The sequence below is a fragment of the Petaurus breviceps genome, unplaced genomic scaffold (genome assembly GCF_028583685.1).
Source record: "Petaurus breviceps papuanus isolate PSGF00001 unplaced genomic scaffold, PetGlider_PUasm1.0 188, whole genome shotgun sequence".
Lineage (NCBI taxonomy): Eukaryota > Metazoa > Chordata > Mammalia > Diprotodontia > Petauridae > Petaurus > Petaurus breviceps.
The window spans coordinates 22,487,688-22,515,635 of record NW_027185804.1 but is presented as its reverse complement, the minus strand read 5'-3'; the positions used below and the strand labels follow the sequence as shown (position 1 = coordinate 22,515,635).

General features: G+C 39.4%; 1 protein-coding gene across 1 annotated transcript in view; it reads right to left on the bottom strand.

The window, feature by feature from the left end:
- Nucleotides 1–998: 998 nt before the first annotated feature.
- PRRG4 (proline rich and Gla domain 4) overlaps nucleotides 999–27,948 on the bottom strand; it is a 27,664-nt gene continuing 714 nt past the window's right edge. The window contains exons 2-6 of the mRNA XM_069091367.1: nucleotides 27,016–27,128; nucleotides 21,557–21,720; nucleotides 19,197–19,245; nucleotides 17,635–17,767; nucleotides 999–5,568 (exon numbers count right to left, since the gene is read on the bottom strand). Coding sequence (XP_068947468.1) covers nucleotides 5,337–5,568; nucleotides 17,635–17,767; nucleotides 19,197–19,245; nucleotides 21,557–21,720; nucleotides 27,016–27,118 — 681 coding nt within the window. The 5' untranslated portion in view covers nucleotides 27,119–27,128 and the 3' untranslated portion in view covers nucleotides 999–5,336. The remainder of the gene's footprint in view (nucleotides 5,569–17,634; nucleotides 17,768–19,196; nucleotides 19,246–21,556; nucleotides 21,721–27,015; nucleotides 27,129–27,948) is intronic.

Here is a 27,948-nt window from a genome sequence, read left to right as displayed (position 1 = left end):
TAGAAATTATGTGTTAGCAGTTTAATTTTTTTTTAATTTCACTATTTTAAATTTATAGAGTAGGTTAGTATCTTTCTGGAACTCGGCTAAACTGTGACTTTTTGTTTTACTTATTTGACTCATCAAATCTGTCAAGATGACCAGACTGGTTTGTAGATGTGGACAGCCTGTTTTATCCTGCAGGGAATTTAGATTGTGCTAATAGAGATATGCTGATAGAATTTGGAAGATGAAGAGAGATTAGACTCATTTTCCTGTTTGCAACTGACATCCCAGGCCACTCACGAGCTGTTTCTAAGTAGTAAATGTTTAACGTATTCACAATTCAATGCATAATATGACTGGCGTTTTCGACTTTATGCACATTGCATTACTATCACTATGATCAATGCATTTATCCGAGTCTCCAAGGGTAGGAAGATGTGGATTAGAATGCAATGTGGCTCAATTGTGTTTTTCTCTGTCATTGAATTAAACCCAGTTGCAGGCCACAAATCAGAATCCTGTTTTCAGAAGAAAAACTGTAACAAAACAGTATCTTAAAGCCTACAATGACTATGGAGAGGATCTGTGATTTTATCAGCATTCACAATTCTCGGTATGGGAACACCAACTTTCATACAGATTGCAGCCTGTGTATTACTTAATAGATGCTTTCTAGATGTACATTGAGGCTAGGTTACTTGCCTAGTGTTATATAGCTAATATTTATCAGAGCAGGGCTTTGAGTCTCAGTCTTCCTAAGGTCAAGTCCTGTACTCTATGCACGATGCATCGATGTTCAACCTTGAAATCATTCAAAGAGACCTTTTTCCTACGTGCCTGACCCTCAGTCAGCTGTGTTCACCATGTTGGTCCCCACGGGCTGATTTGAAGCTGTACATGACAGACAGTCCAATATGAGTCCAGTATTCAAATTTAAATGACCACTTGTACCAAATAAAAACATTCTTTTAAGTAGAAAAGAATTGAATGGTAAAATAAAGCTACTAAAATACTACAGTAAGTAATAAATATTTACTTAGTATAAAATACCATTACAAATCAAGTTTATTATACAGGTACAAAAATGTACACAATAAGAAATGGTGATTTATGATACAATGAAGGCTTCAGGGAATGCATGCTTTTAAAAAAGTTGATTGTTCTAGTGGATAAAAATACCAGTACACATTGGGCAGACTGCCTTTAAATAACCAGAGAAAAACATTTTTAAATGACCAGAAATTTCTGAGGAAAGTACACAGCACAGCACATCATTACATTAGAAAAATGTAAAAAAAAAATTAAATTTCTATAGCATCAGTTTACACTAATGTGGAAATCTAGTCTTTCAAAATGCAACTGAATAGAAAACATGGCAAATGGATCCATTCTAAAGGAGTTGAGAACTAAAATGTTTTACTAACAGTTGAATTTATGGTTTGTTACCATTTTGCAAATTTTATTTTTAAGTACATGATATTTAAATCTTCTCCCCCCTCTCCTTCTCCTGAATGAGGCTGGTTTTGAGAAAGGTCCAGCAGTAGAAGCTTCTGCCCTTAAAAAACTGAATATAATTGTCACTAAAAGCTAAGCTTTTCCCTCCTCAGCCCCTCCCCTTCCCCCATCCTAGGTTCTCTCTTCTAATAATAGACACACTGAAAAGTAGGAACAAAATCCTGCTAGAGGAATAATTGACTCCTCTGGGAACACAGGAGGTAGAGTCAATAATTAAGGTCAGTCTTCAGTTTTCCATTGACATGATTGACCTGTAATATGGGCATTACTCAATACTCTCATTAAAGTATCTGAATATGTAATACCCACAGTCTCTGGAAGATAAAATTGGTAACATTTTGGGTTATATTTTTTAAATAAACCATTTGGAAAATTTTAAAATTCATTGTAATTCTTAGCTCACCCCCCATTACCCATTTTTGTAAAACTACTGTTTCCTGTTTTTCCTCATATGGGAGTTGTCTCTCATCAGTGAAATCACAGGTCCAGGCTTTCTCCCTATTGTTTCATGTTATGCCATATAATGGAAGTTCCATCACCCAACAGAAATATCTGATCCAAGGTTTTGTACATGTCATACACTTATATTTGACTGGCTGACTTTAGTGCCCAGAAGAGATGGGCACAGGCCCACTTGTCCCGAAGCATCTAGATCACACCACCCAACTTAGCTAAATATCGTGAAAGATTTTTATCCACAGAAATGACAAACATCCCTCAGAAAATGAACCAAATACACACCATATATATAACATAGTTCTACACACACATGCATATAGCCACACATAAACACATATTTCTAAATTGTTTCATATCCAGTTAATGGCTTGGTGTAATAGAAGAGTTCAAATTCAATGAAGATGTAAAAACAATCATGGAAGTGAGGTTTTTCTTCCATCCTTCTTATCCCAGAAATTAATGCCCCATGTAAAAATGCAAGAATGAGCTGGAATGGAATTCTGAAAACAGGTTTTGGGGAACGATTCAAAGAGTTACTGTTTTTACTTCTGCTGGCATGGCACCTAGAACCATAAACAATTCAATTTCCTACACAAATAAAGCATACCCACTCATAATTTTTTGGAGAGGAATACACTGTCGCAAATTTCAAAGACAGACAGGCCAAAGGAACCCCAAGTAAGGGACAAGACCCTCCCCGCTCTATGCCCTACCCTACCCCCATATACAAAGGTAGTTCGGATCACAATAATACAATTAAAATACAACAATTATTCATTTGAACTTTTCTAAATAAGCTTGAGTTTCTTATACTCCCTGTTAGAAATTTACAGACAGTTGGAAAGAACCAATACACCACAGATAGCATTCTTTTTTTTTTTTTTTTAAGAGTTTTTCTTTCTGAAAGTGAACCATTTATCTCCTGGACTTGGTTTGCCAGGTAGAATCATCACACTGAAGCTATCATGCTGCTATGATTTATCAGCCTCTTTCAAATTAGGCCGATATAAAGTCATAATTCCATCCAACCTTTAATTTAAAATGAAAAACAAAACAAAAAACCCAGCCCTATCTAATTATTTGTGAAATCTTGTGCTCAGTGAAGCTCTAGGAGATAGCATTTTGAAACAACGGAAATCTCATAGTTAATAATGACCAACAACAAAAAATGAATAAAAATAAGCAATAGGGTACAATTAAAAAAATTATAATAAGTTACTATTGAAATGTTGTATTTACTATAGCCATTTGTCAATTATGGTCTTTCCTGTTATCATGAATTGTAGAGGTATTCTACAAACATCATGCATTTCACAGTTCCTCTGAGGATGAATCAGAGATTATTTCATATTAAAGTTTTATAATAAATGATAAGTGGAGGGAGTTAGAGGCTCTGAAGCTAATTTGGACCTAGAGCTTGTGTGTCAGTGGACAAAACTTTAAAAATTTCAGATGAAAAATTCTTACTGTCACTTAGGGGAAAGGCATCTTTTCATCACCAATTTCAAATAAGGACACACTTTCACTAATATACCTTCAGTAATGTGTGATCTTGTGAGCAAGGTAGGGACTTGGACAAAAGCTTCTATTTCAGTCCTGCCACAAACTCCCTGTAGGATATCTGTTGTCTCAGCTTATCCATTGTCAAGGGCAGAAAATCAGAGGTGGTGGGAGAGGAATAAGTTTTACAAAAAGTCTTTGTACTAATGCAAGAAAAAGTGTTATGTAAAATTAGTGCATGATTATTTATGGTGTTTTTTGGTGTTTAGTCAAAAGAAAAGGCTACTTTTCTCAAATTAAGTTCTTGGTTCTGCCACTTATGAGTTGGATGATGTTAGGCAGGTGCTTTCCCTTCTAGGGGTCTCAGTTTCCTCCTCTGTACAATGAGGATGTGAGAAATCTACCTCTGACATTGTTTGAATTTGTTACTAGATTAGTGACAAGTGGACCATACAATGGAAGGGATACTGAAAAGGTGCCTAGAGTACAAAGCTTTATGAAGTTTAGAATGGCAAAGATCTTATTTTTGCCTATGTTGAATATTATCCAAGAATACAAAATCCTCCAAATCATGTATGCTTTATATTATCTATGGTTTCAACAGAACCACTTTGGTTTAGCATGCACCATCAAACTGACATGGACTGTAGCCTCCCCCCATTAAAAACCTGTAAATTATAATATAAAACAAAAAAAATAAGGTAACAACTGACAAATATTTAAGGAATAGAATCTTCTATTTCCCATCTCAGGGATATGCTATTGTTTGACCTCACCCCACAGGGGGAAAATATGTACATCTATACATCTATATATAGAGAGCTAAAGTTCTTTTAAGTCTTTAAATAAGGAATGACAATAGAAGAGAGGATTGTAGGGAATCTGGGTTGAACAAGCATTTTAAGTGTGCCTCAGTGCCTGAGAAAACATACCACAGAGATACAAGCGGTCACTGGTGACAAAGTTGTACACATCTTCAGCCAGAACATAGATGGTGAGAGGATAAATAAATTATCCCTTCTGGATTAAACTATCAATTATGAACTAGAATAAAACTCCCAACCTGAGTAATCCCATATGAACCAAGCATATAATCATGTAGAGAGAATCCATCTATTTCCTCATGGGACTGGCAGATTCATACAGAATCTAGAGATTCTGGGTCATAAAGCCTTTTTTAGATAGGAAAAAACTAAAATTATAGTAGCCAGCTAACAAATCTGCAACCTTGTGTCACTGTACCCCTGCCCTCCAAGTTCCAACAGCAGCAGCCATTTGATCAGAAGAAAAAGGTGTTTTTTCCCTTCTCTTCACTAAATACCTAAAAGGAACATTATATGCTATTTCATATAGAATAATCATCAGGATTCTTTCTATGTTCTAAAGACCACTGGTTCATTATGAGATTTAAAATCTTTTTTACAAGGTCTCCTTTGCTGGAGAGTTAAAATGAACAGGGGATAAAACATTTAGTACCTTGACTCAAGATGACTCAGGGCAAAAGAAATTCTTGTATTACACTAGTTCAGTTCTCAACCAGTCTAGAACCCTTTCTGTGATGGTGGCTATGTTGCTCTTCCTTCAGAACATTATAATTAGTGAGCTTTTGCCAAATCTAGCTAGACTGTTGATGTGGAGACTCCTAAATTTAAATCAATGCCTGCCTCTTAATTGCACAAAAAAAGGAAGCCAATTCACTCAGTATTCGATGTCAGAGATAAAAGTCTGGATGTCTGGAGCAAATGAACAGTCATCATGAAAGTCATGTGTTCTTAATACCTTTGCAGAAGTGAAATGGCCCACCCTTTAAACTACTGGAGAACCAAATCATGGTGCCTTCTTCAAATAAATATCCATCTCCCACACTGATACTGGGTTTAGTGAGAAGGTAGCGACATAGACTTTTTAAACACCTTAAACCCTCTTGCTGGCCCAGGATAAGGAGGTGGGGGAACATCGTATTTTCCAGTCAATGCCACAGCTTGTTCATAAGAAGGTAGTCCTGAGTCCTCCAAGGGAAGAGGAGATGGGGCTAATGTAGCTTCCTCTTGTCTTCTAAAGATAATAGTTGGATGATGTCGTCCCGTTCTTACATAGACAGCTGAGGAACTAAACAGAGATACATCAATGGCACTGATTTCATTTTCATGTTAATGATAGACTTTGTTGATGATATTTCCAGGTCAAAGAGTATGTTTTTTTTTAAGTTTTTATTGATGTCTTCTGATTTTTATAACATCAAAGCTATCTGCAGTATCCTTCTCCTTCCCAGACACCCGTTCCATATAACAAATAGTAATTTTAAAGAGGAAAAAAAAATCTAGTATGACTGATTGATACAATGAAAAACTCTGAAAACACATACAATGTCTAATAGCTGTGGACCACCCACTTCATGAAGGTGTGGATTGGGGGTATCCTCTAATATCAATTTGTTTGTTATTTTTGTTCAGATAGCTGACTTTTCATAACCCCATTTGGGGTTTTCTTGGCAGAGATACTGGAGTGGTTTGTCATTTCCTTCTCCAGCTCATTTTACAGATGAGGAAACTGAGGCAAACAGAGTAAAGTGACTTGCCCAGGGTCACACAACTGGTAAGTGTCTGAGGCCAGATATGGATGCAGGTCCTCCTGACTCCAAATCCAATAATCCATCCACTGAGCTGCTTCTCATATCAAAGAGTGTGTTTTTTAATAGTAAAAGATGGAGATAACTCAGAGGTGAGATAGATAGAGCACTGGATTTGGAGATGGGAATGCCCTCAATTCTAGTCTTGCCCCAGACATTTATTAGCATGAGCCTGGGCAAGTCCCTTAGCTGCTGTCTGCCTTAGTTTCCTCATCTTTAAATAGAATAATACAACTGTCTTCCAGGATGTTGTGAAGATAAAATAAGAAAATATTTGTAAAATGCTTTGCAAACCTTATAGTGCTATATAAATGTTAGCTATTATTTTGTTATTATTTTAATTAGAATATTTATTATAATGAATTATAATATCCATATCATAATTACTCATAACTAGGTGTAATATAATTAGTTCTAATATCAACATTATAATTATTTTATTTTTATAATATTTATTATAATAAATAATATTCATATTATAATTACTAATAACTAGGTGCAATATAATTAGTTATAATATCAACAATATTATAATTATTCTTTACAATTAGTTATATATAACATTGAATAATTAATTATAATAATAATTATCCTATAGCTTTATGACTTTGGGCAAGTCACTTGACAGCTGCCTCATCTATAAAATTAGAAGGTTGGATTCCAGCTGTCAATGTTGATGCTGGGATGAGATGATCTATGAGGTCGCTTTCAGCTCTAGCTATAATTTTAATAATTTGTCCACTGATCTTTCCCTTTATTCAGTCCCTCTACAACCATTGCTCTCATTCAGTGCCTCTCAATCCTAATGAAAGGTCTCACAACTCAGATCCCTGGAGCAGCTACTCTGCCTCTGGTTTCTTTCAACTTTTATTCAGTCTGCAAACTGCTCCTGGATTAGTCTCTCTTACATATCTTTGTAGAATGTAATTTCCCTACTCAAAACCTTTTTTCCAGCTCCACTGTCTGGCTTTCTAGGCCTTCCATAATATAACATCAGTTATCCTACCTAGTTATTTCCTTTTTTCCCCTAAAATGAAAAGACCTAATCCAGGTCAGTCCCCTCACTGTCAGTGAAGAACCTTTCCTTGATTTATTACTGTTGGTTGCAAGCTCTTCCTCCACTTAAAGCCAATCCTGCCCATTCAAGCTGGGCTCAAGTCTCTCCTCCTTCCTGAAGTCTTCCTTGATGATTTCAGTCTTTATTTTTCCTCTTTCTTTTCTTTTTTAAATTAAAAAAATTTTTTAATGAAGAAGAAATATTTATCCTCTCCCTACTCCTTTCTTCCTCTTTTCAATTCCTACAGAATTTATAATTTGTATCACACCATTTTTGATCCAGAATTATGATTTCATTAGTATTAAGTACTTTGTTGTTGTTTAGTCATTTTCAGTCATGTCTGACTCTTCATGAGCCCATCTGGGCTTTTCTTGGAAAAGATATTGGCATGGTTTGCCATTTTCTTCTCCAGCTCATTTTACAAATGGGGAAACTGAAGTAAATAGGGTTGAGTGACTTGCCCAGAGTCACATAGCTAGTAAGTGTCTGAACTCATGAATAGGAGTCTTTCTGATTCCAAGCCAAGTGTACCACCTAGCTTCCCAGTATAGGGTTTACCAAATGAAAAACCATCCTCTGCCAGTGCAGGTTAATGTTCTACCCAGGGCCACATAAGCAAAATGTGTCAGATTGGAGATTTAAGTTTTAAAAAGACAGAGAGAAAAATAAAGTCTGAAGTGGTCAGGGATAACTTCACCACTGGACAGTTTTATACTTGACTTTGTATTTTGATTTGCTTTGTCTAAACTTGTGGGGTCTTTATTTACATCTGCCCCCTACTGTATCCCCTGGTATCTAGCAGAGGGTTCTGTCACTTGAACTGTACTGGGTACTCAATTAACATTCACTGAGTGGTTGATATGAAACATGACCCTGGTGTTTTGAACTACCATCAGCTATTATTATGATAGTTTATGATAAGTGGCTTGTTGAATGGTGCACTCTCTCTCAAGCCTCCTTTCCAACTACTTATAAATAAATTAATTCCATTTAATGATCAGATTGTAAGCTCCTTGAGGACAGGGCATATCCTTTGTCTCTTTTTGTGTCTCCAGTGCTTAGCACTTTGCCTGGCACATATTAGGTACTTAATGTTTGTTGACTGACTGATAAATGTTTACAACTAATCAATGATATAACTATGGTTATTTGAAACTGGATATTGGAAATCCAGAGATGATCTCTAATCCTCACATCAACTGATGAGCACAAATTCCTCTTAATCAGATCTAACAAGGAAGATGTTCACTGACTTGCATTTCTTTTCTCTTGCCTTTGAAAGTTAAGAGGCAGAGGGACATTGTGGAAAGAATTAACAGTGGACACAGAGGAAAATGATTGAGGTCCCAAGCCTTGTCTGACCACTTCTCAAGCAAGTTCTTGATTTCAGTGGGCCTCACTTTCTCCACTGTAAAATGAGGATACTACAAGTTGTATCAGACCTATCTCTAGAATAGTGTGAGGAAAGCACTTTGAAAGTTGTAAATCATTATCTAATCTCAGCTATTCTTCTTTGGGAGGAATTGATGAATACTGTTGTTAAAGGGGACAGGCAGAGATAGAGTGGGAGGATGGAAAGAGGGAGAGGAAAGGACAAGAAGATGGAAAAGGAGCAGGAGAAGATGGAGAGGGAGAGGGGGAAGGAGGAAGAAAGAAAGGGAAACAAAGAGACTGAGACAGACAGACAGACAGACAGACACAAGAGAGACAAAGGTTTGGCTAATTCATAAACTGGCTAATCCTTTTTGGGATAACTCATAATGGAAGATGGTGAGGCTAGTACAAGTGTGTTCAGAAGGCTTAGCACACACTTCCTCTTCTGTCAGAAATCTGGAATGTCTTGATGATAAATACTCATCTCCAGCTCAATGGGGCTGAAACTGCCCTCCCTTTGGGAGGGAGACAAGTCCTCTGTTTGCCCACAGGGCTCAGGTATGTCCAATAAGGCTCTAAGCTGCTGGATCAAGTGAGTGACAAGTTCTTATCATAAACACATTCCAGGTTGTGCTTTAATTACAAGTCATCTTAATGCAATCTGCCTTTTCATTGTGAGAACAAGGGAGCAATTATATCAGAAAGTCACTGAATGGCTCCAGTGTTTTGTACAACATTGCACATCCATTATGAGTAGAAGGGGAAAAACATTCTAAATATTATTTTCTAGTAACACTATTATGGGTTCATTTAAATGAATTCATAGTTGTCCCATCTTGAAATTAAGAATATCACATTGGGCACTTTCTCTCCAACACAACTGAGAAGTGAACTGATCTTATATCAACCATTTATCTGGAATGTGTTTATTGCCAAGATGATGTAATAATGCTCTGATTTCAACTTTCAGAAAAAAAGTAGGCATTGTATACCATAGTTTTCCCCAAACTTTTCTGTCAATTTTCCTCTCTGGGTTTTTTGTTTTAAATCCTTAAACTTTGCCTACATTTAGATTTCAAAGGCGGGGTGTACTTTATCTCACAGCAATCCTCTACACTTAATCTTTTCCTCAGAATCCTATACAAACAGGATTGCAATGAAAGAATAAACAGTGTGACTGGGGACCCAGGAAGGAGTTATGGCTCAAAATTTATACTGGCTATTACCCATTCACAACAAACCACTGAGAGACAGCTGGGGAACCTTAGCCTCTGGCCTCAAACTGTTGCTATATCCCCAGCCCTGGGAAACCCCACAAAAACCCAGATCCTGTTGGGAGGCTGCAGCCCCAGCTGGGGTGATAGGAGTTCACAGGATACTACTACACATTAAGAGAGTCGGGCAGGACCTACCTGGGTGCAATGACACCGAGGCCTCCCCACCTATCTCACCACAGCCCCACAAAGCGGGGGTGTAGGCAGGGCTGTCCTTTCCCAGACCTCAGGAAAACAAGCAGGACAAATTCAGGCTTAATTTAAGGAACGTAACACACAACCACTGACTCCTAACATAGCTTCCCAAAGACCTGGCCTAGGGCCGGCTCCCTCGTTGGGTCAAAAGTTCGGCCAGTTGAGTTGCTCCTCTGGGTTAGATAACACAATGTGGGGCATTGTTTCCTGAAGGCCAAAACTGAAATACATGTGTTACTGAGAAGAAGGGAAGGCTGCCTATCTTTCCTCTGGCTCTCTCCCACTAGCACACACAAACACTTTAATAACACAAAAGGCCATGGCTTCATTAGCGTAGGCTCCTCTAGATTGGGGGGAGGGGGAGTGGTGTTCTTAACCTGAAGTCTACAGATGAGATGAAGACTCTGAGGCTTAGGAAGATTTAGGGACCTGCCTATAGCCCTGAGACTGGTAGAGTTGGTACTAGCCCCTTGGTATGCCAAGTCCAACCACCTTACTACCCTTCCCCCATAATGAAATATCTAGTTACTTTAACATTGCAAAAGCTCAAAGGGTATAGTTTTCAAACAGATGAAACAGTGAATTAGATGCATCCTATAATCCACACAAAATAAAGATACCTGTGACCACTGTACCACATTTCCCCTCATAGCCTATATGGGGGGCAAAAGAAAAGGAGGACTTCAGGAAAAAAAAGTGAGGAAAGAAAAAAAAAGGAGGGGAAAAGGGAAAGACAATAAAGGGAGAAAATGGAAGAAAGATGTGAAATATAGAAGAAAACATTAGGCATGAGTATGAGTGGTAGCAAATTATACCGGAGCTAGATCATCTGGCTCAAAGAATTGTAAATGTTGGAAACAAAACCATATGTGCCAGTGTGGCTTTTAGAAGTGATACAAGAAGATTTTCTTATTATGAGAGTAAGGAGGGAAGAAAAGAGGGAGGGGCATAGACATATTTCATGTTCTTCTTGCTAGATAGGAAGTTCCATGAGGACAGGGGCCATTTTTTTTTCTCCAGCATCTAGCATTAAACATTGTATGTACTTTGATGAATGAGGATAAAGGAATATGGTAAAAATGACAGGATGAAGTAAAGAGGTTCTTAAAAGATGAATGCTGTTTACTTCACCATTGTGTCTCCCATATCTCATTATATTTCTAGAATATCCATACCATTCAATTCAATTCAAGACATATTTATCAGGCTCCACTCCTAGCAAAGTCTTGGGCTGGGGTTCAAGGGATAAAAAAGTCCCCTATCCTAAAGAAGCTGACATTCTACTATCCTCAGGATGCCTGGAGTTGGTAATGAGGCTATATATGGTTGGATGGATAATAAATAGCAGCAGAAACAATAGCAGCTTAGCAGCTTTATTAGTAGCTGAGGATGGCTAACTAACTATCAAATGGGGCCAATGGAAATTTCACAGACTGAAGAAAACTGTTGAAGGTCTGCAGATGTGGAGATATGGCTGGGTCAAAAGAAACATATTTGCTAGACAGATCCTTCTGACGTTTACTCTACATGGACTCCTTTCGTTATTCTGGCATAGCACGACCCAGCCACAAGAACAGAATATTCTTCTAGCCCTTTACGTTGTTCTCTTCCTTTAAGAAGGCACTTTATTTTTATTTTGTTTTCAAATATTTTATTTTTTCCAATTACATGTAAAAACAATCCCTAATGTTCATTTTTAAAAATTTTGTGTTCCAAATTCTCCCCCTTCCCCCTTCCATTTTTAATGAGAAGGCAAGTAGTTTGATACGGGTTATATGTGTGCAGTCATGCAAAACATATTTCCATGTTAATCATGTTGTGAAAGAAAACAGACCAAAGGAAAAAAAAAACAAGAAAAATAAAGAAAATTTTTAAAAGTGTATTTCTATCTGCATTCAGACTTAAGGGCTATTTTATAATTACATCTCTACAAGTGTTTTGTATGCTTTAGTAGAATGATTCTCAGATACTCTATGGATTTTGTAATTATTTGGAATGGGATTTATGTGAACTATTAAAGGCCATCCCATATCTTCCTATTCTTTGACCTAAACTTTAATGGGAACAATGGATTACAACACTATTGAGGCAGAGAGTGAAACATCAAGAAGGGGAATTGTTTACTTTCTCTCCGCTTTTTTTTTTCTTTTTGGAGGGGGAAGGCAGGGCAATTGAGGTTAAGTGACTTGCCCAAGGTCACACAGCTAGTACATGTTAAGTGTCTGAGGTCAGATTTGAACTCAGTTCCTCCTGACTCCAGGGCTGGTGTTCTATTCACTGCACCACCTAGCCTCCCCGCTTCATTTTTCTCTGTTGGTGAAATAGGAATACATTGAGTCCTTTATATCAATGAGGTTCTTCATCTGGTGTTCATGAATTTTTCAGGCCATTTAAAAAAGACATCTTTTTCTATATTGATTATTATTATTTTTTTAAAGTTCCAGTGGTTCCATTGGAATAGGAAAGTTACTTAGGCTATTCACAGTAAATTTGAAATTAATTTGATTTTTTAAAAACTCATGCCTTTTATAAAAAGGATGCCCTTAGCAATCTCTTCTATAACATCATGCAGATACTGATGTGTAAAGTGAGTAAAGAGATAAAAATTCCAAATATCTCCTAAAGGGAAAAATGCTTTTTTTGATAGGAAGAAAAGATGTTTACTTACTTTAGGATATTATTATTATGCTTTAGGACAAAACTTGGCCCCTTTTTTGTATTTACCAAGTTCACTTAAGTTGACTTAATTCAACAAACATTTATTAAGCATTTTCTTTACGTTATGTGCTTAGTACATAGTCATTGTCCCCAAGGCTCTGCCCCCATATTCTCTATTATCTCAACATTGCCAAAGAAGCATTTTGCTGATGCTTACTATACAGGAATAGGGACTGGAGTTCTGATCTCACTGGCATTGAGCATTCCCATGAAAAGAGCTCCCTTTATCAATAGAGACTAGCATCCTCTCTACAACTAGATTCTCGAGGCACTGAGAGATTATGTGATTTGCCCAGGATCAGAAAGCTTGTATTTGGGAGAGGTGGAACCTAGGTATTCTTGGCTTCAAGGCCAGCTTTCTATTCACTACATTGAGCAGCTTATCTACATGCAATTAAAAGAAAACAACAACAACAAAAAGGCCTTGGAACTCTTTCCTAGTCTGAGAAACCATCAGTGAAAGTTCTAAAGTACATAAGTGGGAAAAATAAAAAGACTCTAACCTGGATTAGAGTCCTGACTCTCACATCTACTATGGCAGAGACACAGGGTAGGTAAGTCAGTTAAGTTCATTTTACAGATGAGAATACTGAAGCTCAAGTTAACAGCTGCACTGCCTATATCATGGGGCTTTTGTGAGGAAAGTGGGTTACAACCCTTGAGGCACTGTATAACCATTTTTTATAAGAGGAAAAAGGGACACACCAAAAGGAATATTAGGGGTCATCTAGTCCAAACCATTCATTTTATGGATGAGGAAGCTGAGGCCCAGAGAGGTGGGTTGGGAAAGTCAAAGAGCGGTATTGGGGAAGCATTTCAGCTAGAACCCCAATCTCCTGACTGAGTACAGTGCATTTTCCATTACATCCTATTCTCTCACATGCTTCTGATATTGATCGAGAAGGGACCTCAGAATCCAACTAGTCCAGTGTGTTCTTTTAACAGTAAGGAAATGGATTATGGAGCTGTCAGGTGATTCATCCAAGGTCACAAAGACAAGCAAATGGCAGTCAGGGCTGGGATTTGAACCTAGTTTCTCTGACTTCCAGTCTAGGTCTCTTTCCTTTGCCAATCAGACACTTCTCAGATCAGCAGTTATGGCAATGTCTTTGTTAAATAGGGCTCAAATTTTATGTGGCCCATTTAGTTGACCAAAAGACTAGTTTTAACTAACGGATTTGCTAGCTTAGAAAAATAATAATAGCTGGCATTTATAGACTACTTTACAAACATCACCTCATTTATCCTAAAAAAAAAAAGAACCTTGGGAAAAAGGAGCTATTATTATACATTTTACAAACCAAGGCAGACAGAGGCTAAGTGACTTGTCCAGGGTCACATAGTTAGTATGCGAGACAGGATTTAAACTCAGGTCTTTCCAGCTTCATGTTCAACCCTCTGCTCACTGCCCCATCTAGCTGCTCTAGATATCAGGAAGGTCTGGATCCAATCAATCGAGGAATTTGTTAAGTATTTACTACATGTCAGGCGTGATGCTAGTTTCCTCTGTGTAACCCCAGCTGAGCAAGTCACTTGCCCTGTTTTGTCTCAGACAACTCCCAGTGACTTGCTGTGGCTCTCTATCAGTCAGGGGCAGTTCCCTACCCTGAAGAAATCAAAGATGCTTCTCATATTCCTATATTTGTTTGCCCATTTATAGAAGCTTCTAGTCTAGGGGTGGGGAACCTGGGGCCTTGAGGCCACATGTGGCCCTCTAGGTCCTCAAGTGTGACCCTTGGCCTGGATCTAAACTTCAACAATTTGTTCTGTGAAGTTTGGATTCAGTGAAAGTGCCATACTTGAGGACCTAGAGGGCCTCATGTGGCCTCGAGGCCCCATGTTCTAGTCTAATGTGGGCAGAAGATAATGGCTGGGCTAATTATCAGTCTTGGGGCATGGGTATTTTGCTCAAAAAGATGTGGATTCATGCTAAGAGAAGGAACAAAGACAAAGAATAATGTCTGCTTCATTGGAAGAGTGCTCTTTTGGTTGAAAAAGTTAATGGGTAAAAGGTACCACCAAGGAAAGAAAGCCAAAGTCATACAATGAGAAGCCAATGGATTGGGGTGGGGAGAGAAGAGACAAGTGAGGACAAGTTGGTAACTTTACCCAGTGACATATGAAATGCTTATGGTGCCTTCCTTTTCTAGGCCCCAATTCATTCAATAAATTGTTTTATAGATATCTGTGCATTTGCAATCTGCTTCTTATCCCTCCAAATCTAGACCATCATTTTTTTACCTTCATATTCCCAGCACTTAGCTGTGCCCCATCCCCACCCCCACAGTTGATACTTAATAAGTGTTTATTGCAATGAAATGAAACCAAAATGCATTAAGATTAAATGACTCCACGCTATCCTCAAACGCGGACTGACCGGTCATCTTTGTTAGCCATTTCCCATAGTGCATTTAGTTTATGCTGCCTTTTGAGTAAGATTAGATATCTCCTTATCCACTGTCTCCATGAACCTATAATAACTAGAATGAAAATGAGCACATTTGTCCTCACAAGAGCGTGCGACTTGAGAGATGTATCATGGCATAGTCATCATTGCCATCAGGAATCTCAAGGTGGGCATTCATTGTTGGATTTTTACTGTCCATTTGTAATAGCCGTTTAATTTTATGATGCCCTGTGATTTTGAAGATAGCAATAAATACTGCATCCCTTTGTCAGTGAGTCTTTGTTATTATTTCTATTTTTACTAGAACTACGCTTTCATCACTGTAGGCAGGGGAGCCCCCAGAGAAGGGCTCTTTCTACCAATGCAGATCAAATGCTTTTTCAGTAACTTACAGTCTGAGAGAGTCCTCTGGCACAAAGGTTAAATGACTTGCCCAGGGTCACATAGCTAGAATGTAGCACAGGCAGAATTTGAACCAATGTCTCTGTGACTCTGAGAGCAGCTCTGAGTTCATTTCACCTGTGTTGTCAAGCTCAAACATGAAGGGCCACTAACCTATACATAACAATCCTAGCAGGCCACAGTGCGACTTAGTTTTAAAATGTGACGTTTTTTACATTTTATTGTATATTTATTTTTTAAATTTTTTTTTTTAAAGCAATCAGGGTTAAGTAACTTGTTCAAGGTTACACAGCCAGTTATTTCTGGGTGTGGTGCTAAGTATCTGAGCCTGGATTTGAACCCCAGGTCATCCTGACACTGGAGCCAGTGCTCTTTACTCACTGAGCCACCTGGCCACCCCTATTGTATATTTATTTTAAAAAATATTTCCCAATTACATTTTCATCTGGTTCCAAATTCATACTTAGGAGGCTACATATTTGATACTTATGCATTACACCATGCTCCTACACCATACAATAAGTATAATAAAATAAAAATCCATTTCATATGTAATAAATATGATTTCTATTTTCATTGACTTCTTATCATTTCTAGTATAAAACACAAATGTCTCAGCCTAACATTTAAAGCTTTCCCCAGTCTAGATTCCCATATACCTTTGTGTTAGATTGTAAGCTCCTTGAGGGCAGGGACCTATTTTTCCCCCCTTTTGTACTCCTACCACTTAGCACAGTGACTGGCACATAATAGGGCTTAATGTTGCTTGACTTTCCAGATTTATTTAATTTTACTATACCTCACAAACTCTATCTTCTAACCAAGAAAGTCTATTCCCTGACCTGGAACTTCCATCTTTCTTCTCTAAGCCTTTGTAAAGGCTGACCCCGCATGGCTAGAATAAATTCCTCTTCTTCACCTCTCTCCTAAAAACAGCCTTAGCTTCCTTTAAGGCTCAGCTCTTGATGGCCACCCCCTGGAGCCAAAGCCTCTATTGGTCCCCTTGGCTGTTAGTTAATAGAATTCCTTCTCCTGGAATTTTTCTTGTCTTTTTTATTGTAACCACTCCTTCCCTGAGAGTTTAAGCTTCCTGAGGGCAGGGTCTTTGTGTCTTTCTATCTCAGTTGCATCATACATAGTAGGTACTAAATAGAATGAATGTCTGGCGAATTAATTGGGATGAGGGCAGGTCTGGATCAGCTGTTAATGGGACACAGAGTTTCATTTCTCCAATTAGAAGCAAAGACTGGGTAGTTTTTCATCTTTGTATTTATTCCTACTGCCTGGAATTATGCCATGCATACAGCAGGTGCTTAATAAAAAAAGATTTTTTTTCAAACTTATAGGGACTTTAGCCATCTAGTCTAATCAATATCTTAAAAGCAATCCCCATTACAATGTACCTGACTAGTGTCTTTCCCATCTTGGCTGAAAAATTTCCAGTGAAGGGGAACTCACTATCTCCCAAGGCCACCCATTCCACTTTTGGACAGCTCTAATAGTTCACTTTTCCTGACAATCAAACCTGAATCTGCCTCTTTGAATCTTCCATTCCTTGCTGCTGGTTCTGCCCTCTGGAGCCAAGAGAGACAAATCTGTAGGGAGCTGGGTGGCACAGTGCATAAAATATTGGGTTTGGAGTCAGGAAGACCCATGTTCAGATCCTGCTTCAGGTTACTATTATTTGTTCTTGAGGAAGTCATTGAATCTCACTCAGCCTCATCTATAAAATGGGGATGATGATGGCCCCTACCTCCCAGGATCATGGTAGATGGCATTTGCAGAGCACCTTGTAATCAGAGAAAGGATACCATTCGCTCTGTATCACATAACATCACATTTAGACGCGCTATCTCATCCAAGTTAATTCATCACATTCATTTTTTTACATGCTGACCATATGGCTTAAAGTACTGTAGAAATGCTAGCTATTACTATGATTTCCTCTTCCACATGCAAACTGTAAAGTATGATATAAACATCACCATTATTGTTGTTGCTGTTATTGTGATCTGCTGATCTCATGTCCTGAGCCAGTGGAGAAATGTTAAAGTGGCCTACAGCTAACAATATACCCGGTGTCATATTCTATTGAGAACAAATTCTCGGTTATACATACCATGGCTGTCTTCTTCTTGTGCATTTGGTGATGCAGAGATAGTAACCAAGTAATCCAGTGATAACCAAGAACACACCCGCTGCAATTAATCCAGTCAGAAGTCCCATAACATCGATCTTCTCTCTCTCACCATCTTAAGGGAAATGATTCAGTAAGCTTTTGTCAGTATCCCTGTCAATATATGAAACTGGCATAGAGGCAAACTGACTTGCTCAGGGTCACCTAGCTACTAAGTTTCTGAGGCTGGATTTGAACTCAGGTCTTTCTGAAGGTAGGCAGCTAAGTGGTACAGTGGATGGAGTGCTCAACCTGGAGAGTCAGGAAGACCTAAGCTGAAATCCTGCCTCAGGGACACTTACTAGCTGTGTGAGCCTGGGCAAATCAATTAACATCTGCTGCCTCAGTTTCCTCATTTGTAAAAATAGGGAGAATACCACACTATTGGGTATGACCGCATTGGGGTTTTCTTGGCAGATACTGGAGTGGTTTGTCATTTCTTTCTCCAGCTCATCTTACAGATAAAGAAACTGAGGCAAACAGGGCTAAGTCCAGGATCACACAGCTAGTAAGGGTCAGAGGCTGGTTTGAACTTATGCTATTGTGAAGATCAAATAAGATAATATTTGTGAAGTGTTTTGCAAGCTTTAAAGTGCTATAAAAAGGCTATTAATAATTAAAATTCTGTTGAAGGCAAATCTATCTATCTATCTACTTGGTCTGGTTACGAGCATAACATTTAAATTATTTTAAAATGGCATCTCCAGACCCCCAGCTATCATTTCTGTATCTTTTTTGAATTTGGTTTTGCTTTTTTCATCTAGGGTTTCATTGACACAGGAGTTGTTCCACTGGTGAGGAAACTTTCTCTTTCAATGCAGTTTTATAACACTTCTGCAACTTGCATCTTAATAATATGTGACCCAAAGAGGAAGAAAATGATAGAAATAACACCTCCCTTGCTCAGTTCCATTGGGTAACAAGGACTTGGGTAAATGTGATCATCCCCGCTGGGTGGGGCCACTGTAACAGAGTCCACAAGGCGTCTGGGGCCCTACCTAGAGGGACTGAAAGAAAATCTGGCAGGGACAGCAGCTGGAGATAATCAGCTGAGATAAGAAAGAGGATCACCCTCTCTGAAAGGCTCTAAACTCAGCCTAACAATCTTACTTTATCCAGCTTGTTTGGCATGCAGCAGTTTAAAAGAAAATATTTAGCCACTTGATTCTGACAGAGAGTATTCAACTTGTACCAATACAAATCTAGACATTGCCTATTTCCCTTCTGCAGTCTTCAAGAGTCACTTAGAAACGTGGTGCCAGCCGGGAGGAAGTCTATTATCTCACGCCCCTAGGATCTCACCCAACTCGATTTTCAATACCTGGGCATTGGGGTTTTACCTCTGTTTGTCTCAGCTATCTGGGCACCTAATTGGCAAGTCTACTATAGACTAACAGTGCTGCGCAACAAGGAAACAACACATGGATCGTTAGTCACAAAACTGAAGTTTATTATAAGGAGGGGAGGGAAAGAAACAAATGCTATTAAATTAGTTCTTGACTCACTTGATCTTGTGCTTGGTCCTTGCACTGAGTAATCCTGCCAAAACGCCATCTGTAAAAGTAAGTGGAAGTTTTGTGAGGGAGGGATTTGCAAATTATTTTATTTAGTGCTGCCTTAGCGTTCTCACCAACCAAGGAGAAAGATATGGTATAAAAAACTAAGGGTGGCTAACAGAGTACACACCTCAAGGGGCACTGTTGGGTCCTGGTTTAGCCATGATGGTAACTGATTGCCAGGTTCGAGCTGCCCCTGTCATCCTCTGCTGTCTTTCTCTCATTTCCTCTGACTCCAATTTGGGTGAGTAAGCATTAGTTGCAACCAATATAATTAATTAAAAGGCATCTGTTAAGCACCTACTATGTGTCAGGCACTTTGTAGGTGCTAGAGATACAAAAAGCAAAATGAAACAGACCCTGCCCTCAAAGAGCTTATATACTTTGGTGGGAGTCATCATCTACCTACGTAAGTTTATAAAGGACAAATTCAAAATAAATAGGAAGTAACTGGGGGAGAAGGGTCTACCAGCAGCTGGGAAGGAAAGAGAAAGCCCTTGTGGAGAGGCTGGTACTTGAGTTTTTGAGGAAATAGATTCTAAGAGAAGGTGAATACAGAGTCTATTTCAGGCATGAGGGCAAGCCTGGGCAAAGATACAGAGATGGAGAATGAAGCAGTACGAGGGAATGGAAGAATGTACAATAAGGGTGGAAAGGAAGATTGGGATCAGGTTAAAATGCTTTAAAAGACAAAGAGTAGTTTACAATTGATCTTAGAGGTAATAGGAAACCAATGGAGTTTATTAAGTCAGAGTGACAGTTATACATGAATTTTAGGGGAGAAACCATGTTAGTGGCTTGTAGAAGGATGGATCAGTGTAGGGAGAGACTTGAAGCAAGGCAGCAATGAGTAAGTACCTAGTGGTTGGAGCAGAGGTAATGTGCTACCCTAATCCAAGGTACTGAAAGAGATGGGGTGACTGATGAAGAATGGTCTATACCTGGTATAGGCTAGTTTGCTCTAAGTGGGTTTGCAATTAGACAGAAGTCATCAGAACCTCAGGGTCAGTCAAGAAAGGTATATCTTGAAGGCATTCCTAAGATCATTATTATTTGGAAGAAGGGACTTCTTTGACTTCAGATGACCAGGATAAAATTAGAAAGATTGTATGAGTGCAGAATATAACCTTTCTGTCCCCAACCAGGCTACAAATACTAAGTGATGGCACTTAAGTACAATTATGGCAGAAAGAGAGCTAGGGATTCCTGGTCTCCACATATGCACAAGAATATTAGAAAGAATCCTGATACATGAAAAAAGAAAACAACCAGAATCACGTGAGGCAAAATTATTACAGGAAATGTGATTGATCTGCAAAATAGAAGGTTATGGGGCAAAAAACACTTGTCAGGTGTGGGACTTGTTAGTACAGGGAGGGCTTTCACTGGTTGTTAATTTCCAAACAGGACAGAGGCTGGGCAAGAAATAATTTAATTAGACTTAAGTAAGAACTTTTATAATGAGGAATTAAATGGTGATGTAAGTAATCAGAGACATAAGGGAATGTCCACTCATTCCTAGGAAATCTTTAAAGCCAGCATCACAAGTTGACACATGGCTAAAGTAGAGATGTGCCTCAGTTGGGGGCTAGGGGAAGGGAAAAAGCATTTATATAATACCTACTATGTGCTAGGCACTGTGCTAAGTGCTTTACAAATATTTAATCATCATGAAAACCCTGGGAGGTAGGTGCTATTTTTTTTTAAAGCAATTGGGATTAAGTAACTTGCTCAAGGTTACATGGCCAGGTGTTTCTGGGTGGGTGCTAAGTGTCTGAGCCCGGATTTGATTCCAGGTCATCCCGACTCTGGAGCCGGTGCTCTTACTCACTGTGCTACCTGGCTGCCCTGGTAGGTGCTATTTTATTATCCTCACTTTGTTATTGAAGAAACTGAGGCAGACAGAAGTTAAGTGACTTGCCTAGGGTCACACAGCTAGTAAGTGTCTGAGCTCAGATTTGAATTCAGGTCTTCCTCATTCCAGGCCCAGGTGTTCTATGTATTTTTACACCTACTTGCCTCAACTAAACCAAATTATCTCCTGAAATATTTTTCAACTTTCTATTACATAATTGTTTTTAAGTAAAAACAAAACCAAAAAACATTAAACCCACCTAAACAGATGAGTCAATACTTTGGTAATTAATATAGACCTAGTACCTAAAAATATTAGGTGAGATAGGAATACATCAAGTTGATAGTTTAGAAGCATTTTGAGACTTATAATAAGAATGTATACACTTTCCAAAGAAAAGAGACTTCCCTAAGCACCTAGTGCTTCCAACCAATTTGTAAAACAGCTACGTTACCGTTTTGTCTTCATCCCCAAAGATCTCCCTTGCTTCTTCATAGTTGCACAATTCCTCATTACATTCTCTTTCCAGATCTCCAGGAGTGAAGAGCTCCAAGTCAAATCTATTGTAGAGGAGACGTCTATGGATGAAGACACTGGCTTCTTCTTTTGATGTAAAGACTAGTAAAGCAAGAAAAGGTTTTAAATAAGGATCATTTAAAATCAATGATAGAATTGCAGATAGAGGAGCCAAGGCTCAGAGCAGTTCAGTTCAGTTCAGTGTGGTCACAGAGCCAGCAGAGCCTTTGTTTCACAGTGGGAAAAAAACATTTCTGTAGTGGCTAAATGATAATCTAACTTTTGACAAAAGGGAATTGCTGTAGTAAAGTATTTTCAGCCCCAAAAGTAACATACTAATAATCTGAAGGACATTCCTTGTATCTGGAGGAAGATTATATACAGGATTTTGCTTAGTATGTAGAGGTCCCTTCCCTGCCCCCAAATACACACAAACTTTGCTAGCTAGGGTATTCTGGGGCCAGTTCATGCAGATGAAAGCCCATTGTTAAGTTTTCATTGTGAACATTTACATCTCAGAAATCAGGAAGGGCTATAAATCAAGACTTGATTTTTTTTTTATTGTCTACTTAAGAAAGTAATGGAGTAAACATTAATAATACAGATAAACTGATAAACTTAAAAGTATGTTGTCCACATTTTTCTTTTGAGAGTTAGTTGGTAAACATCTACCTGCATAAACCTGGTCATTTGTATAACACAGCAAGTTGCTTGAAAGACATTTTTTTTTTGTTTTTAGATGCTTATTTAATCAAACCCAAGGGGGTCTGAAGTCCACAGGTAAGACCTTCACCTGCCCCCCTCCCCATCCTGCCACTATTTTCTTGTCTGAGAACTAAGATAGACTGTGGCATGATAAAAGATCATTAAAATGAGAGCCAGGAGATTTGGGATCTGCCACAAGGCAACAATGTTATCTTGGGAAACTCACAATCTACTTGGGTCTCAATTTCCTCACCTCTAAGTATAAGAGCGTCAGAGGAGAGGGGGATTACGGTCTCTTCCAATTCAAAACTTCAGTAATTATTACAGGAAATTCTAACCCCTCCTACCTAAAAAAGCATGATGTTTCCAAAGGGTTTTATTAGTCCCCTTCTCCATGAATCTTCATTGTAATGGTGATTGACAAATACAATAGGGCTAGTAATAGTCATATTTAGATTTTCATAAATGTTTTCTCATATTAGGAAGCAGAATATTATAATGGAGAGAGGGCTAGGCTATGCATGAGCTGGGAAGCCTGGATTCAAATTCTGCCTCGAACACAGTTTCCCAAAAGTCTTAATAAAAGTTTAGGCTTTAATAGTTTAAACTGTACATAGTAGCTTTGTGACCATGTAACCTCACAAGGTTTATAAGGTAGCTCCCTAGGACTAATCCACTGGAATTCCCACAGCAAAGACCCTTCCCCCATTCCATACAAGCATCCTATGAGGTAGGTAAAGCAGGTAGTACTATCTCCATTTTTACTGATGAGGAAACTGAGGCATAGAGTGGTTAAATGACTTGGCCAGGGGCAAAAAGCTAGTATCTAGTAATACTACTAGAACTTAGTTCTTAACTCTTAAGTTACTTAGTTCTGACTCTTAAGACCCAATGTTCTTTCTTTTCTTTTTTGAAGTTTTTACATAGTTTATTTATGCTCTGATGAAAATGTATAATCTTTGTGGAAAAACATTATCCCTAGTGCCTTTTATTCCTTCTTTTTGCTGGTACTGACATTTGCCTTTACTGTACCCCGACTTTCTTCATTCTGTTCTTGTGTTCCTTTCACTGCTTTCTTAAGTCTTTTTCTTCTCATACAGACCATATCTTCCAAGTCTGTGCTTTGGTTCATTTTTCTTTGCATAGTCAAGGGAATCATAAATCATGCCAAAGCCTGTTGTTTTGCTACCACCAAAGTGAGTTCTGAATCCAGAGACAAAAATGACATCTGGAGTTGTCTTGTATATCTTGGTCAGTTTTTCTCAAATTTCAGTCTTGGGCACTGTGGCTTTTCCATTGTGAAGGACCTCTACAACCATCTGTTTATGCTGAAGAGATCTATTTGTCATGAAATTCCTGGTTCTGATGGTTCATTCATGACTGGCTCCTTGAGCAGGAGGAGAGGCTACTCTTTCTTTTCTTTTAAAATTTTTATTGATATCTTTATCTCTGAATATTTCCCTCACTACCTGGAAAACTATCAAAGAACAAAAAGTAAAGAGAAAAATCCTCAGTTCAACAGAACTAACCAACAGATCAGTTGAGTGACGATATTTAGTGATACACTCAATCCCCTGCCCCTACAAACAAGGCATTGAAGTGCATTTTCTCATCTCTTCTCAGGTTCTAGGCTTAGACCAAAGCCCTTTGCATTGCACAAATCAACCTTACAAGCACACACACACGTATGCATGTATACATATACATATATGTGTATGTGTGTATAGATATATAGATAAATTACAGACAAGTTGACTGAAATACAAAATGAGGCTGTATTTCCAGTTAATAGTGAGGAACCATGATTTTATCAGTGCAAATACTCCCTCTACTGGTGCCGATCACAACATCTCTTCCCCTAAGGAAATGGTTTTTCTGAGCTTTGGACAATCTTCTTAGACAGGAACCGCTTCAAACTTATTCAGGAGGCTGATTGAGAGGATGACAGACATACAGTCCATCACAGTGGGCCCCATATAGCAGAGAATAATAGCAGTCATTTATAGAAAGCCTTAAGGCTGGCAAAACCCTCATATATATTATTTCATTTGAGCTACACAACAACCCTATGAGGTGGGTACTATGTTCCCATTTTATAGATGAAGAAACTGAGGCTCATAGAGGTAAAGTGATCTGCCCATAGCCATAAAGTTAGTGTCAGAGGTAGTGTGGTGCCTGGGCTTCTTGGCTCCCAGTCCAGTACTCTATTCATAATGACACTTCTGAGACAGAATCATACAAAATCACATTTCAGAAGGTGGAAGGGACCATAGGGGGAAAGACAAAATAACTGGAATTTTTTTTCCAGCTGGGTTTTTTTTATCATCAGATAGACAAAGTTGAGTGGGTTTGTTCCAGATTAGGAAACCTATGATGGTGGAAGGACAGGATTTTTAAATGCTTGGTCTTCTCCTTGTTAACTTTTCCTAAACAGAAAATGTAGAGAGCGGAAGGCACCCGAGGCTAGCACAGAGCACTGGCCACTGGTTACCTGACTTCTGTTCTGGCATCAGGAAGAATTGGGCTCAAACTCTACCTTGGACAGAGTCATTGAACCTTTGGAAGCCTCAGTGTCCTGATTTGTAAAGCAGGGATGAGATGCCAGCACCTAGAGCACATAACTCACGGGGCTATTACAACATTCTGATAAGATAACGCAAGTAAAACCTTTTTAAATTTTAGAGGGATATATAAATGTCAATTATTGTTACTCCTTTAGAGTAACCCCTCTTTGGGGTCTCTACAGGAATACAGTCATTTTTTGTTTAAACCTTCACTCAACTCATTTTGAACTTCTGATTGAAACAGAACTAATTTGAAGGCAACTTCCCTGATCAACTCAACTAGTAATGACTCTATCTTCTCCTAAGACTTTTTTTTTTAACCTCTCTGACCTAGAGGTAGCTAGGTGGCAAAGCAGTTAAGAGTACTGGAGCTGGAGTCAGGAAGATCTGAGTTCAAATCCAGCCTCAGACTTTTACTAGCTGTGTGACCCTGAACAAGTCACCTAATCTCCATTCACCTCATTTCCCTCAACTGTAAAAAGGAACAGCATCTACCTCACAGGGTTCTTGTGAGGATCAATGAGAGAATATATGTAAAGGGCTATACAACTATTGTTGTTCAATTGTGTCCAAACTCCATTCAACTTTTCCCAATGCCTGGCACAGAGCCAGAGATTAATAAATGCTTGCTGATTGATTGGCTGATTAACAACCCCACTCCCCCAGGATCATATCACCTTTCTTTCCCTGTCCCTCCACCCCGACCCAACTAAGGCTTCTTCTTCCTCTGTCATATTTCCCTTCACAATATCACCATTCAAGGATTAACATACATCTCCAGGGATTCCTCCTTTGGTATGGGGAGGAGGTAGTAGGGAGCTCAGTCTTCAACTCATAACAAGATGTTATTTTACTACATTGGTTATAGGTGGAGTCGGTCCACTTTATGCATATACAGCTGCTTATATGAAATATTATTTATATCAGTGCCAGGAAAACTTCCCACTCTGATACCTGAAATGACATTCCTGTGAGATAAGGCATCTTCCCCAGTTAAAATGGAGACAGCCCTGGGAAGGGTAATGTACTGAACCACTCTTTGAAGGAGCCACAATCTTATTGGTGTGGGAGCCAGAAGGATCCACAGAAGCCACTGAGGTCAATCTCATTTTACAGTTGAAATGAAAGCCCAAAGTGAACCTGCCCCAGGTAACATAGCCAGTATTGGAGGAAGGAGATGAACAAAGGTCCTTTGCCTTTATTGCTAGTCCTCTTTCCACTGTCCCAAGACCTCTCCCAACTCCTTCATCTTTGCAGACAGCTCATGTGTTGCTGTAGTCAAAAGGATACATTCCCTGGCACGAAGACTCTCAGAATTTAGCCAGGTTGAGTCCCAAATAAAAGGCAGAATTCCCCCTCCATGCCTCTCCTTGACACCTCTCCAGCTTGGGCAGGAGGCCCTTCTGGAGCTTAGGCTCTCTGGCACAACCTTATCAGTCATTAAAAAGTTAGTGTGGATTCATTTAATGGATTCTTTCCAAATGATGGCTAGCTAACAACTTTAGATGGAGGGATAGGGGAAAGAGGAAATAGACAGGTCCAGAACCTAGGCACTACCCAAAGAGGACAGGACTAGGTGGGAGATTGCAAGGCACCAGACAAACTTTACCTACTTCTCAATTTTGCCTAGGGTCAGTCTTGGTTCTGTTTTTAATTCAAATCAGATGACTTCTCCCCATGGATTTTAATATGATAAATGTATATTTAAATCCTGTATTTACAAAAATACAAAATGTGTGAGTATTGACAAAATCAAAGTAGGCTGCCTTGGTGGATTGGGCTTGGAATTAGGAAGATGTGAGCTGTGAACTTGTCTCAGACACTTCCTAGCTGTGTGACCCTGGGCAAGTCACTTAATCTCTCTCAGTCTCAGTTTCCTCATCTAAAATGGAGATAATAGCTCTTATGTCCCAGGGTTAAGATCACATTAGATAAAGTAAAATGCTTTGCAAATTATAGAAATTATCATTATCATATGAGTTGAAAGTGCTGCTATTGGTTGATTATTCCCCTAAATGTGGTTTTAGTTCAAAAATCAGATTTTTCACTTTGGGTAGAAAAAAAATAATAGAATATGTGGTTATAACTTCAGTATGGTTCCCCCCCCCTAAAAGTTAGAGGAATTTACCGTCTTTTCCTGCATGTGTAGACTCTAGAGGACTTCTTGGGCAAGGAGGAAACGCCAAAGTAACAGCAGGCAGAGTGCTGAGCAGAACCAAAAGTTTAAACATAGTCTGGCATCTGTCGAATAAAAGATGTACATTTACAACAGCTCTCGTCTCCAGCCTCCAGCCAGCACCCACAGAGGCAGCAAAGTCCCAAACTAGTTTTCAGGATGTTCCGGCTGGTCCGCATACCCTGGCACAGTCGCTGAGGAGGCTCTCTTGGGGCACCCAGGTCCTACCATCCTCCCACATTTCCCAGGGCATTCTCAGCAGATGCCAGTCCCTCTACACCCACCACCAAATCTTCAGTCACTTCCTAGGAAGCCCTAGACTCCCCCACGGAGGGGCAGCGAGGTAACCTGTAACTGTGGGCCACAGAGAGTACCCCTCCCGGCCAAGGCCGGCTCCCCCGCCGCCACCCGAGGCAAGCCGCGAAAAAAGAGGTTAGGGTTCTCATCTCGGCCCCCGGCCCCACCGCTACTGCTCACCTCCTCACGGCCTCAAGGCGTAGAGACTGCCCCCTGGCAAGGTTCTCTCCGGAAGAACAGGTTAAAAGTTATCTTTTTTCTAGAGCCACTTCCTATCGAACCTAACTCGCCCCCCCCCCAGTCGCCATCCCCTTGGTTAAGGAGGTTCCGATTCCAAAATCCAGGCCCAAGTTCCTCCACCACCCACCACAGATTTCTCCCTATCACCCGGGTTACCGAAGCTCTATTAGCCGCCCCCCTGCCCATTCCCCACGGCTTCTGCCCCCATCTTTGGGATTACCGAAACTCCTGTTCAGACCCCCTCTCTCCAGCCTGGTCCTCATCCCCAGGATTTGTGGACGCCCGGGTCCCAGACCTCAGACCTCCTTCCCCTTCTCCCCCCCCCCCCCCCCCCCCCCCCCCCCCCCC